Raw genomic sequence first — 13759 nt, 5'->3', positions numbered from 1 at the left:
GCAACAATTGGTGGGAGCAGGTGTACTACCACCCGTGTCCACAGGAGGGCAGTAAAGAGTCCTGGGTCAGCGTTTGTTGCAATTGGTGGGTGGCACATGTCCTACCACCCATGTCCACAGGAGGGCAATAAGGAGTCCAGGTCCAGCATTTGTTGCAACAATTGGTGGGCAGCAGGTGTACTGCCACCCATGTCCACAGGAGAGCAGTAGAGAGTCCTGGGCCAGCGTTCGTTGCAACAGTTGGTGGGCGGCATGTGTACTACCACCGATGTCCACAGGAGGGCAGTAAAGTCCTGGTCCAGCATCTGTTGCAACAATTGGTGGGCAGCAGGTGTACTACCACCCGTGTCCACAGGAGGGCAGTAAAGAGTCCTGGGTCAGCGTTTGTTGCAATTGGTGGGTGGCACATGTCCTACCACCCATGTCCACAGGAGGGCAATAAGGAGTCCAGGTCCAGCATCTGTTGCAACAATTGGTGGGCAGCAGGTGTACTACCACCCACGTCCACAGGAGGGCAGTAAAGAGTCCCGGGCCAGCATTTGTTACAACAATTGGTGGGCAGCCCATGTACTACTACCCATGTCCACAGGAGGGCAGTAAAGAGTCCTGGGCCAGCATTTGTTGCAACCATAGCCAGCAGATGCAAGTCCAGCTCTAGAAAGGGGGCACTTTTCCCAAACTGCTCATTACACCCCGTGGGCTGGTGGCAGACAGGGTGGGCATATCTGGGACAAGGAGCAGAGATTGTGGAGGGACAGAATCATACGAAGATGGGTCCAGAGGGAGGGCAGGCACAGGTGAACCGTGGGGCCTACACAGTTCAGGAGCAGTACCAATGTCCCAGGAGGAGGCCAGGGTGGTCTCAACAAAGGGGACAAACAGCCCGAGGGGACTGAGGGGAGGTCGGGTGCTCTGGTTGGCCTGGTTGGTGGCTGAAAGGGGACTTAGGAGCTGAAACCCTTCCAGGGTGGCTAGCACTGGGGTAGAGAGGAAGGTAGGGCCCCTGTGAAGACCCAGTGACCTTGGATGGTCTTGGCAAAGAAAAGGACGGGTGGATAGCCAGAGCTGAGGGGCCAGAGGGGCCAAGGTGTGACTGCAAGGAGCTGGGTGACTTGAGATGCTGGCAGGGTCTGGCTTTAAACCTAGGAATGTTCTGGAAAGCCATGCACGATGGCTGGTCAGAGAGTGCATGTGTGACAGAGCCAGCTGGGGTTGTGTGGGGAGGGGCAGAGATGACCCTGGGAGACCAGGAGTTGATGGGAGCCACAGGCTGGTAGAGAGCTGAGGATTTTCGTGGGCAGGAACTAGTGGGCAACCAACGGCGAGGGGCTGGCTAGCAAGGTCAAGGCAGAGCCACAGCTCGGAGAAAGGGGCCCTGATCCCAAAGTGAGCCCGAGCTGCCTCCCTCCCTGATTCTCACCAGTATCCTTATGATCAATCCTCCATTGTAGGAAAGAGTGGAGCAAAGCTGCCTTCGGAAGCCAACAGAGGAGGCAGGGTGGGCTGGCCCAGCCTTCAGGACAGTGGCAGCCCCGCGAAGCCCTGGGCAGTTCTGCCCCGGGCTGAAGCTCCCACCCCCAGAACCAAGGTTGGCAAGAGCCCCAGTACAGTACAATCTTTTCTCTCAAGGACTGTGTCCAGCTTTTCCAGTGAAATGTAAGGACATTTGTCCCATCAAATAGAAATTAGAAGTTGGTGTTTGTCACAGCATTATTTAGAGTTGGAATGTTGATAAGAGATTGACAAGCTCAAAGAAGGCAGGCATCTTGGTTTTCCTCACCAAAACACATGAGCTGCCAAGAGCAGTGCCCCATGATCATTGTGGAACAGATGACATTCCCAGGGACAGCTGTGACTTGCTTCCTAATCTCTGTTACAAATATGACCGAGTATTACACAGCCATTAAAAATGACATGACATGAAATTTGTCAAATTGCAAAGTGGCTTACAAACCTATATGTAGAGTGTGATCCTGTTTTTCTTTTGGTGGGGGGAAAGGGGTTTATATACAAAGTCGGGAAGGCAGGATAGATTCTAAATAGTGATGCTGGCTAACTGTGTGGCAGATTTATGGGTGATCATCTGTATTTTCACATTTCCCCATTTCAATGCACGTTACTGTTTGTTTGATAAGAGGAGACAATAATGTTAGCTTTCTTTTTCTGTGAGAAATCATTAGGGTTCCAACAAGTAGGTCCTTTGACAGGTCATGAGGTGGAGAGAAAGCCAACATCCTCCTCTCCTGATTATGTTTTGGAATTTCTCCAGATGAATACCCGGAGGATCAAGGAAACAAGAAGCCAACCAGCTCATTTGGAGCCTCCCAGAAAGAGAAAAAAAGTTCAGTCATGTTTCCTTCTGCTAATTCAGGTGACACATCATTCCAAAATTGACGGTGACATTGCTCAGACCACCCTGGACATCACGAACACCAGCTGCAGGCTAGACATGCATCAGAAGACACTGGCTGAGCTGGACAAGGAAGTGAAAAAAGTCAACGACCTCATCACAAACAGTGAAAGTGAAATCTCCAGGCACACCATCCTGATTGAGAGAAAGCAAGGCCTCATCAACTTTTTGAACAAGCAGCTGGAGCAGACAATTTCTGAACTCGGGGTAAGACCCCAGGGCTGGGAGAGGCTACTCGGGTTGATATCTATGCCTGGCCATTTCAGGAACTTCTTATGTTCAGAAACGAACTCACATAGGGCACACGCGTTCCTGTCCCGCCGATCGTACAGGTGAAGCACACGTGTCTGTGCCAAATGCTCTGACTCAGGGGCTGTCTGCACTCCTTCTCTGTTGGGCCAGATAGTCAGTATTTCAGGTGTTACAGGCCAGATGGTCTCTGTTGCAACCCCTCACCCCAGCGGCTATGAGGAGGAGCCACAGGCGGTGTGGCCGTGTGCAGTAAAACCTTACTTAGGGCCCTTGAAGTTTGAATTCCATATAACTTCTGCCTGGCACAAAATTCTCTTCTGATTTTTTGTGCGGCCCACGGGCTGTGCAAAGACAGGCAGCGGGCGGGATCTCAGCCACTGACTGCAGCTCTAAGTGAAGTGGGCTGATGAGTTTGGGGCTTGAAGTCCTACAGGTTATCCAGGTATCGCTGACCTGAGGAACCCACCAACAGCTTCAAGTCCCAGAGCAGGATGGGCAGCTGGGGGAGCATTCTCAGGTAGACCTCGACACCAGAGTGCGGTCTCAGAGCTGCAACCTGAGTGGATTCCAAGGGAGTAAAGACCATAACCCATGACAGTGTGCTGTTAAAAGACAATTTGCGAAGCCCCTTTGGGTGACAGAGGCCCTGCTGCCCCTGCCCCAAGACTTGGGCATGGTGGGGCCCGGCCAGTGGAGGGAGGGGAAGGGGTCACAGACCCCCAGACCCATATCTCCCACAGCAGGTCAGGCCATGTGGCCTGGGCCCTCAGGGGAGGGGACCCAATGACAGGGTCCCTGGTCCCTCTGAGTAAAGACACCCTACTCGTCATCCAGACACATGATCTCAGGGGTCCCCACCCTCGGCAGCCCACCCGGATTTAGAGGCTCATTCTGCTCTCTGGTGAACATCACTTTCAGGGGGAAGAAGTGGGACCCCTGGAGCTGGAGATCAAGAGGCTGAGCAAGCTGATCGAGGAGCACAACGCCGGCGTGACGCAGGCCCAGGTGACCTGGCTCCGGCTGCAGCAGGAGATGGTGGCGGCCACGCAGGGGCGCGAGGAACACCTGGCCTCCCTGGACATGTCCAAGAAGGAGATCCACATCCTGGAGCAGAAGAAACTACGGATAGAAAGTGAGCTCCCCTGCCCAGCCCCCTCCACAGCACCTGCTGTGGTGTCCCGGTCCCACCTGGTCCCACCTGGTCCCACCTGGTCAGCCCAGCCCTGCAGCCCCACAGGAAGTGCTGCCTGGTGTCCAGGGCCCACTCGGCCTGAACACATCATGCCCATTTCTTCCCGGAGGTCCTGCTGCCTGCTTGTCCTGCCCTTGGGCCACCCAAACCCCCCTGTTGGTGGTCAGGGTTGTTGCTTTCCGGCCCTGCCCCTGAGCTTGCCTGGTCTTTCCTAGGGCCTTGGTGTCTGAGCGCCAACCCTGTCCCCTTCGGCCTCCCCTGGCTGGGCGGGGGTGCCCGAAGGTCGGCGGGGCCGGGGGGCGCTCTGGGCACAGACCCGGATCACTACCCCCAGGGGCCACCCCCGACCCCTGGCCGCCCTCCCCGCAGACAAGATCAACCAGGAGAAGAAAGAGCAGAAGCAGATCGAGCGGCACATGAGGGACCTGGACAACGACCTGAGGAAGCTCAACGTGCTGATGAACCAGAACCGATGCAGCTCCGAGGAGCTGCAGCAGGGCAACCTGGCCACCGAGGGCGAGTTCGTGCGCGCACTCAAGGTGGGCTCCACCTTGAGCTCCCGCCCGTGGTGGGCAGGCAGGGGGCGGGGCGGGGGAACAGTTGTGCGCTGCCCTCAGCCCCACCCTCAGCTGCCCCCTCCCCATGCAGGCCTCGGAGCGAGAGACCATCGAAATGCAGGAGAAGCTGAACGAGCTCAGGGAGGAGAAGGCAGCCGTGCTCAACAGCCTGGTGGAGGCGGAGTGAGTGCCGGGCGCGTCCTGTCCCAGGGTCGCTGCCCCGCGGAGCCGTGGGAGGCCACCATCCACGTAAACCGGCCCGGGAGGTGGGGGCGGCTCTGGAACCCGAGGGGGATCCCAGGGAAGAGTGGGGTTCTTGTCTCCTGCGCTTGGGGAAGCCCTCCCGCCAAACCCATGATTGTGGTGGCTGGAAATAGAGTGGCTTCCTTTGGGACAGACTTTTAAAACTGTATGATCTTTCTGGTGCCTGATTGTAAGAGTAATCCAGACCCAACGGTAAGCATTTTAAACCGTAACAGTGTGTGCAGAGTAAAAAGGAGAATCACACTTAATCCAACCCTCTTCCTTTACCATTTTCTCTATGTATTTCTTTCATTTTTTTTTTAAACAAAAATGAGACTAGGGCCTCCCTGGTGGCGCAGTGGTTGAGAGTCCGCCTGCCGATGCAGGGGATACGGGTTCGTGCCCCGGTCTGGGAGGATCCCATCCGCGGCTGGGCCCGTGAGCCATGGCCGCTGAGCCTGTGCGTCCGGAGCCTGTGCTCCGCAACGGGAGAGGCCACAGCAGTGAGAGGCCCGCGTACAGCAAAAAAAAAAAAAAAATGAGACTGGTCTCTATGTCCTCCTTTGAAGTAGCCTTATATTTTTCTGTGGATGTCCTTCCCCGTTGGTGCACGTAGATCTGTATCTCCAGTTGCAAGGGCTCTTGAACGGGTACTGTATGCATGCACCCTGATTGGTGCCATGTGATCGCCAAGGGGCTGAGTGGCAAAGGGATCATCCCCTCCCTGTGGTTTGACAGAATCTACACATAACACCACCTGGAGCTTGCAGAGGATCTTGGTCCCTCCAGACTGCTACAACGGAACACCACAGACTGGGGCTTATAAACAATAAACAGGAATTTATTGCTCACAGTTCTGGAGGCTGGAAGTCCGAGATCAGGGTGCCTATATGGTCGGGTGAGGGCTCTCTTCTGGGTTGCAGACTCCTTGCTGTGTCCTCACAGGGTGGCAGGAGAGGGGGAGTTCTGTGGGGTCTCTTTTATGAGGGCACTAATCCCATTCATGGGAGTTCCACCCTCATGACCTCATCACCATCCCAAGACTTGGCATAAGGATTCCAACATGTGGATTTGGTGGGGGTGCGGACACAAACATTCAGACCACAGGGGGTGGGGGGGCATGTGTCTTTGCTAACATTTTAATGGCTTTCAGGCTCTTGGTCTATCTAGGCTCTTGACTTCTTTTTTTTTTTTTTTTTTTTTGTGGTATGCGGGCCTCTCACTGTTGTGGCCTCTCCCGTTGCGGAGCACAGGCTCCGGATGCACAGGCTCAGCGGCCATGGCTCACGGGCCCAGCCGCTCTGCGGCATGTGGGATCTTCCTGGACTGGGGCACGAACCCGTGTCCCCTGCATCGGCAGGCAGACTCTCAACCACTGTGCCACCAGGGAAGCCCTTGACTTCTTCTAATATCAACTTCTATCACTTATATTTGCTTTTCCCAGTTTCTCCTAAAGTTACATATCTGTTTTCTCCTCTGCCCCCGCCCCCCGCCCCGGTCCCCCAGTGAGGGTGGTGGGCACTGGGGTTGAGTTCACCTTCTGGTCCCAGAATGGTAACATTTGTTTCTATTTAAACCCTTGCCTGGGTGCCTGCAAATTAACCAGGCCACCTGCTAGGCGAGGGCACCCCTCATGGACGGGAAGGCAAGGGTCTCCCGTAGCCCGTTACAGACATTGCTCCTTGTGCTTGGAGCCCACCCCAAGCACAGCACACAGCGCTCACCAAAGCATCAGAAAGAAAACCCCTTCGTTCTCCAGCTCTTACACTGCCTCTCCTTCCCTTAAAGACACCAGATCATGCTTTGGGACAAAAAAATCCAACTGGCGAAAGAGATGCGCGCATCAGTGGATTCCGAGACGGGCCAGACAGAGATCCGGGCCATGAAGGCTGAGATCCACAGGATGAAGGTGGGTGGGAGGAGGGAGGTGTGGGGAGCCTGGGAGCTCGGGGTCCTGGGAGGAAACCACTCCGGCACAGCGGCCTGCAGCCCAAGCACAAGGAAACTCGCTGTTCCCCTTGCCGACCTCCTGTATCAGGGCCTGTCCAGTTCTTGTTCTTACTGCACCAAAATGGTTACAGGACACACAGCTGTCTGCACAGTATTCATGAACTACTGTTTTACCCTCACTCTGTGCAAGCAACGCACTCAGTATTTTTAAACGCTGGCTGTGACCGCCCCCCACCCCGCACCAATCTCACGACCCATTTGTGAGATGTATCCCACCGTTAGACCAGAAAGACTCACTCAGTAACAGGGTTCAAGGAACACACCCACCTTTTCCTTCCGAGCCATGTTTTCTCTCTACTGTCATCTTTAGCTGGATTTCATTCCCTTGAGAAAAGGCTGGTAATTAAATCACCGGCTGTCACTGAGCCAAAGGTTCAGGGCCTTAAGGATACAAATGAGAGCAGGTAATAAAAACAAATGTGACATCACTTTTACAATTACGTGGTTAATAATAACCCCGCTAGCTATTGAGTCCAGGGGAATTCTGATCAAATGCATCTACTGCTGATAAGTTTTAAAAAACCACTCCATTTAACTGACTTTTCAAACCACAGAAGATGCAGCAGGTCAAACCCTCTACCACAGAGCTTACACCCACACAGGCACGTGCACACACACACATACATGGACGGACGGGGCTACCGCCCCCTTCCCTCCTAGTTGTGGCTTTGTTTTGTTTTGTTTTCCGCAACAAAAATAGTACATATAATTCAGCAACTTATTTTTTTAAAAATAATCCAGATATTATCTTTCGTTAACAGTTGCAGAATATATTATGGATATAACATAATTTAATGAAACATTCCTAGGTTGATGTGAAGATTCAGATTGTTTCCAGTTTGTTGTTTTGTCACTAAAACAATTGTTACAATGATATCCTTGTGGAAATCAGTGACCATATTTGTTTTCATGGGTCTGTTTCTGGGCCCTCTGCTGTGTCCACTGATCCGAGAGCCCAAATCCACACGGTCTTGATTTCTGTGGCTCTGTCCAATGTGATTCCTCCAGCATTGTTCTTTTTTACAAAATTGTCTTGTCTATTCAATATCTTTTTCCTTTCCAAAAACATTGAAAATCAGCCTGTCAATTTCTACAAAAGTTCCTGCGGGGATCACAATTGGGATTTGAGGCTACAGATCAATTTAGAGAGAATTGACACCTTAGCATTGCTGAGTTTTCCAGTCCATGAGCAGGTGTATCTGTCTCCCCATTTACTTGGTCTTGTTTGATTTCCCTTGTTAGTGTTTTTTTCTTCAGCATTTGGGTCTTGCATATGTTTTGTTAGATTTATACCTAAGTGTTTCGTGTTTTCTGGTGCTGTTGTAAATGGTACTTTCTAAAATTTTCAAATTCCAGTTTCTCATTGTTAAGGTACAGAAATACAATGGACTTTTGTACATTGACTTTGTTCCTGTGATTTTGCTAAACTCACTCATTTGTTTATCGGTCTATAATATTTGACAACCCACTGCATGAAAAGGGGTTTCTCAGTGGATTTGCATTGCTGGTTTACATGTGGGGGATTGAGCACACATGTGTACCTGTGGGTATATGTGTGTTTTGGCATTTCCTCCTTGGGAGGTTGCCTGTTTATATCTTTGCCTGATTTTCCTGTTTCTTATTTCTTAGCAATTTTTAGGACCTCCTTGTATATTGGGGTTAATAACCCCTGTCTTTAATACCTATTCTAAATGCTACCTCTGGTCTACTGCTTGCCTTTACACATTTTTTTAATGGTCTCTTTCCTCTCAGAATGTGTTTAGTGTTTAGTTGTGTATCAGTCTTTTCCTGTATGGCTCCTGGGTCTCCTGTACTGTTAAGAAGGTTCCCCAGCTCGAGGTTGCACAAACAGATTCCTGAGTTTTTTCAATTGTTTGCACATACTTAGGTCTTGAATCCACCTGGAATTTTGTTTGGGGGTATGTTGTGAATAGGGGTCCATCTCTATTTTCTCTCTGCTGGGGAGTGAGTTATGCCAGCATCATGTATCAGATGATCTGTGCTTCTCTCACCGATTTGAATGGCCACGCTGATCACATGGATGGAGGTGAGGATGCCATCCTTGTCCTGCATCTCTGCTCTGCTGTGACAGTTATTCTGACGGGCTCGCGCCAGCACAGAGCATTTGGTTACTGTCACTCTTGCTCTGTTTTAACCTCGTGGGCTAGGCCTCCCACCACCACTCCTAACTTAACTTAGGGATTCCTGTCTGTCTATCCTTTTGTTATTTTGAATTAACTTTATTGAGGAATAATTTACATGCAGTAACATGAACTTATTTTAAATGTCCAGTGCACACGTATGCAGCCACCACCCCATGGAGACGTAGAGCACGTCCACCCCTGCAGAAAGCTCCCTGGCACCCCTTGCAGCCCAGCTCCCACCACGACCCAGCCCCCAGCCCCAGGCCCTATAGGCCCTACACACCACCATCTCACAAAACCACGGTGCGTTTTTCCTAATGAGGAAATTAACCTTGGTGCAATACAGTTAACCAAACTACAAATTCTAACCAGAGTTCACCGTTTTTTTTGGCTAATGCCCTTCTGCTCCAGGACCCAACCCCAGGCCACATCTTGTCCTCATGTCGCCCCACCTTCCCCAGTCTCTGACGGTTTCTCAGTGTTGCCCTGTTTGCCTAGTGTTCTTTACATGGACCTTAAATCACTCTGACCGGTTGACTAAGCCCCCAGGTTCCTTTCTCCCCTGGGGACATCACCCTTGTGGGTTCCCTGATGGTTCAGTTGGATGTGGTGGGAGGTCCCTCTGCTCTGTGCACCCAGGTCAAGCACGGCCAACTGCTGAAGCAGCAGGAGAAGATGATCCGGGACATGGAGCTGGCTGTCGCCCGCAGAGAGACCATCTCCACTCGGGCCGAGGGGCAGTGCAAGATGGACAAGAAGCTGCTCACCCACACAGACTTCCACCGCAAGCAGACCGAGCTGAGACGGAAGATCAGGGACATTCACAAGGTAGGGGAGCCGAGAGACTGGGAAGGGACCATGCTGGGCCACCTGTCCACAGGCGGTCAGCCTGTGTCACCAGCCCCGCTGGCAGGCGTGCAGACGTCACTGGCCAGGGCCGTGTTTCTGATGTACTTTCCCCAGTTGGGCTGCGATTTCACTCTGTGCTTCCTGCCTGCTTCTCGGCGGGTCCCTCCCTGCCCCACCTGCCTCCCCGCCTCTTCTTCTGCCCCTCATTCCCAGAGCTATGGTCACAGCTGCTGTGTCAGGGCTGTTTTAGGAGACAGAGAAGTGACAGTGGGGGCTGGGGGGGATGGGAGGAGCTCGGGTGCAGAATCAGACAAGCTGCTTTCTTCTGTGCTGGGGACAAAAGCCTGAGCCTCACACCCCACGTGCTGGTTCTGGGTCAAGATACAGTGGGTGCCAGATCAGTAGGTGCTTCCCGAGTGCCCCTAACGTCCTGCTCTGATAGGGGCTTTCTTTGAGAGTTTGTCTCGGGTTTAACAGAGGATCTGTATAGGGAGCGTCAGCTTAGGACTGGAGGCGGCCCTATTTCTGCCCCTTTCTGCCCAATAGAAATGGCATCAGGGAAGTATGGGGTGCTGGTGAAGGGCACGAGTCCCTGTGTCACTGACCCCAAGTGGGTGCTGGCGATGGGCTAGTGGGAACGTGGAGGGCACCCACTCGAGCCCATGCCCCATCCACCAGTCCACATCAACTGAGCATGTAGTGTGTGCCTTGCCCTGAGAAGGGACCAGCTGTATGGCCCCCGTGCCCCCTCCTTTTGTGATCACCAGGCTGGGCTGTGGGCTCAGACTTCCCTCAGCCCCTGCTGACCAGCTGTGTGGCCTCAGTGCATGTAGAAACCTTCCACGCCTGAATTTCCTCATCTGCCAGTGGAGATAGGAGCAGTGACCCCTCCCTGAGAGGCGAGGGTTACATGAGACAGAAAGCGGCCTTGGAGCCCCACCGTGGGTCCCCCCAGCCCCTCCGTGGGTCCCAGCTCTGCTCTTCCACTCATGGCTCAGGCACGTTGTCTGACCTCTCTGTACCTCTGTTTACTGACCTGTGAAATGGGTCCTTACCTCGTGGCATCACCCAGAGGACTGAATGGAGAATGTTGGAATAGCCCCTATAGGGGGAGTCCTGTATGAGGGAAGGTATCCGAAAATGACAGACTTGATCCAACTGCTCATTTGGATGTTACTCGAGGCGCAGAGGGGCCTTTTCCGTGCCTGGTTTGTGCATTTCTCTGCCACGTTGGCCACTCCTGGCGTCCATCCCTCTCGACCCCTCGTGGCTTCCCAGGGGCCTCCTCTGCCCAGCTTGGTGATGGACTCCTCTCCGCCCCACCCCAAAAAAGGTCCGGCCAGGGCTCCCTTGCTGGCCTCCCCACCCCCAATACTCTCCTGCACCCCCTCTTTGGGAATTCTCCCGGATCATGTGCATAGAGGGTCCTGGGGTCCTCCCAGCCTGACTCTGCTCTGTCGGCTGAATAACCAGTGGGCAGGGTCCCAGAATGCTCCTGTCTAACCCCCCAGGCCACCGAGGAGTGCACCCAAACCATCCTAGAACTGGAAGAAACTCAAAAATCTGTGAGCGACTCCCTCCTGGAGAAACAGGAGCAGCTGTCAAGGATGCAGGCCAAGGCCGACGAGCTCGAAGCTGACCTATACCAGCTGGCAGCCCTCAAGCAACAGGTAAGCAAGTCCCCAGGGCCACCAGGGCCACAGGAACCCAGCAGCAAGGCCCGTTCCGGCCCAGCTAAGCCCAGGCTGATCACAGCACTGCCTACTGCTGTCGTCCACCTCATGTTTCCCATGAAGTCTCCATGGGCCGGCACTGTCCTGGGTGCCAGGGCAACAGACTAGAATAGAAAAGGTGACAATCCCTGCCCTCCTTTTGAGGGCAGGAGGGCAGGTGATAAAAAAAAAACTAATAAGAAAAAAGATACCATATATCTGATGGTGATATAGATACTCCGGAGAAACAGGGAGCAGAGAAGGAGCATCAGGTGGGTGGGGGCTACACTTGTAAGTAGGGTGGTCTGAGATGGCCACACACGGGAAGCAACACTGGAGTCAAGACTTGCAGGGAGCAAGGGAGTGAGCACCCCCAGGTAGAGGGGCAGCCAGGTACAGCAGGAGCTGGAGACTGCCAAGGGCCCCTGGGCTTGCACAGCTTGGGGGTGCACCACCATGACCACGGGCTTCTCCCTCAGGGAGGGGGTTGGGGGGGAGAAGTAACTTGGGGTTATTGGGATCACCCGGCTCTGATGTTGACTGTGGAATGGGAGGGCCAAGAGTGGACACGGGAACCTGTTTGAGGCCATCATGGTACTTAAGGAGGATGGGGATGCACGGAACAGGGGTGGCCTGGGGCTAGTGCGAAGCCATCAGATTCTGCGTATAATTTCAAAGTCGCCCCAGTGGGATTTCCTGCTGGATTGTATGTGGTGGTGTGAGCAGAAGAGAGGGGTCAAGCAGGGCTGCAGGGTTTGGGGCCTGACCAGCTGAGATGGGAGTGGTGGGCACCGGGCCTGGCACCTGGCAGGTTGGACGGCGGGTGAGGGAGGGTCCAGGCTCCACCCTGTGCATGTCAGCCTCTTTGCCTGGATCTGGAGACTCAGCACCCTCAGCTCTTCGTTCCTGCAAAGTTCTCTGGCATGTCCTTGAGTTGGAGTTCGTGCCAGCACAGTGGGTGTCCTCTTTTTAACATGCATAGCCTGACACGGGGTCTCTTGTCCCACCCAAGAACCTTTCCAGGCTCGTGGCCCTGCAGTCACGCCTCAAGCACCTGCAGGCCGTGAAGGATGGGCGCTACATCTTCCTGCTCCGCAATAAGCAGTCACTGCTGGCAGAGCTCAAGCGGCTGGACGACCGCCTGGCCAGCATCAGCACCATCCTCCACCACGTGAAGGACGAGTACCCCCAGTTCCAGGAGGCCCTGCTCAAGGTCAGCCAGTCCATCAGCAACAGGCTGGAGTCATCTGGGCCCTAGAGAGCGCCCACCCCAAGGAGGAGATCAGTTCTGTGTATCATCAGGGACTTCAAATCTTTCTACCCTCAGAGACACCAGTTAAGAGAAACAGACAGGCCAGCATTGTAGGAATGTTTTTTTTTTTAGCCACCCAGCAGTTTAAACCAAGTCAAATGCCAGCGTTTCCAGTTGCATTTTGGTGAGTTTTCCGCATGCAAAGGCAGTGTCAGTGAACACGAACCCATATTCCCACATTGGGCTTACTCCTCCAAGTAAAACTGGAAACCCAGGTCTCTGCTCCTGTCCCCACTCCCAGCTTACAGGAGCAAGTCCGGGGGACCCTGGCTGCATCTGGAAGTCTAATGCCTGAGATAAGACCACACAGGTGCATGAACACAGACCTCCTTGTCTGCCCAGTTGTCCTGCCCTCTCCTCCAGCCAGGGCTCCTCCTCCCACACTCTGATTCCTGAGCCCCTGCTACCTATGCCTTCTCTGCAGTTTAAAGGGAAAATGTTCTACAAAGTAATTTTAAACTTTCAGCAGAAAAATAAAACTATTTTTCTGAATCTGAGAGAAAATTGTATTTATTCTAAAGCATTTCAGAAATGCAAAACCCACAAAGAAGCGAGGAAGCCCTCAATCCTGCTCTGACACCACTGCGCCGGGCTTTCTGTGCCTGGTTCCACCTGACAAGGTCACGGGGTCCGGCTTTTGTATGTCATTTTGGAAAGCTTTCTCCTTTTTTTTTTTTCTTTTTAATTAATTCTTGTTGGAGTATAATTGCCTTACGATGTTGTGTTAGTTTCTTGCTGTACAAGCTTGCCCCTCTTTTTTTTTTTTTTTAAGCTTGCTCACCTTAACATGAGACTTTGTGTACGAAAAGTTCCTTGTCATTGAACATTTTCACGACAGTCGATTTGTATGGGTTATGACAGTGTTTTCCTTTTCAGAAGAACTTTAAGTTGCTTTCAAATTTTCGCTATTTTGTCGTCTGGGTGCTAGATTCGCAGAGCCGTGCCTCGACGGGCGGCCTGGCGGGCCCCAGGATGCTGAGGGTTCGCTCATGCGGGGGCGTAGCGCCCTCTGCGACCCCAAAAGGCGAGGCCCCGCCTCTCCCCCCGAGAGCTCTCCCCTGCAAGGTGCGCGCCCCCT

General features: G+C 53.2%; 1 protein-coding gene across 1 annotated transcript in view; it reads left to right on the top strand.

Moving 5' to 3' along the window:
- Nucleotides 1–13652, top strand: part of CCDC40 (coiled-coil domain 40 molecular ruler complex subunit) — a 41876-nt gene extending 28224 nt beyond the window's left edge. Inside the window, exons 13-20 of the mRNA XM_082603098.1 lie at nt 2372–2617; nt 3581–3794; nt 4224–4393; nt 4503–4594; nt 6443–6563; nt 9448–9636; nt 11169–11327; nt 12382–13652. Coding sequence (XP_082459224.1) covers nt 2372–2617; nt 3581–3794; nt 4224–4393; nt 4503–4594; nt 6443–6563; nt 9448–9636; nt 11169–11327; nt 12382–12627 — 1437 coding nt within the window. The 3' untranslated portion in view covers nt 12628–13652. The remainder of the gene's footprint in view (nt 1–2371; nt 2618–3580; nt 3795–4223; nt 4394–4502; nt 4595–6442; nt 6564–9447; nt 9637–11168; nt 11328–12381) is intronic.
- Nucleotides 13653–13759: the final 107 nt, after the last annotated feature.

Source organism: Mesoplodon mirus (genome assembly GCF_964341445.2).
Source record: "Mesoplodon mirus genome assembly, chromosome: 18".
NCBI lineage: Eukaryota > Metazoa > Chordata > Mammalia > Artiodactyla > Ziphiidae > Mesoplodon > Mesoplodon mirus.
Note: the sequence above shows the minus strand (reverse complement) of the source record. Positions and strands in the feature narration are given on the sequence as shown.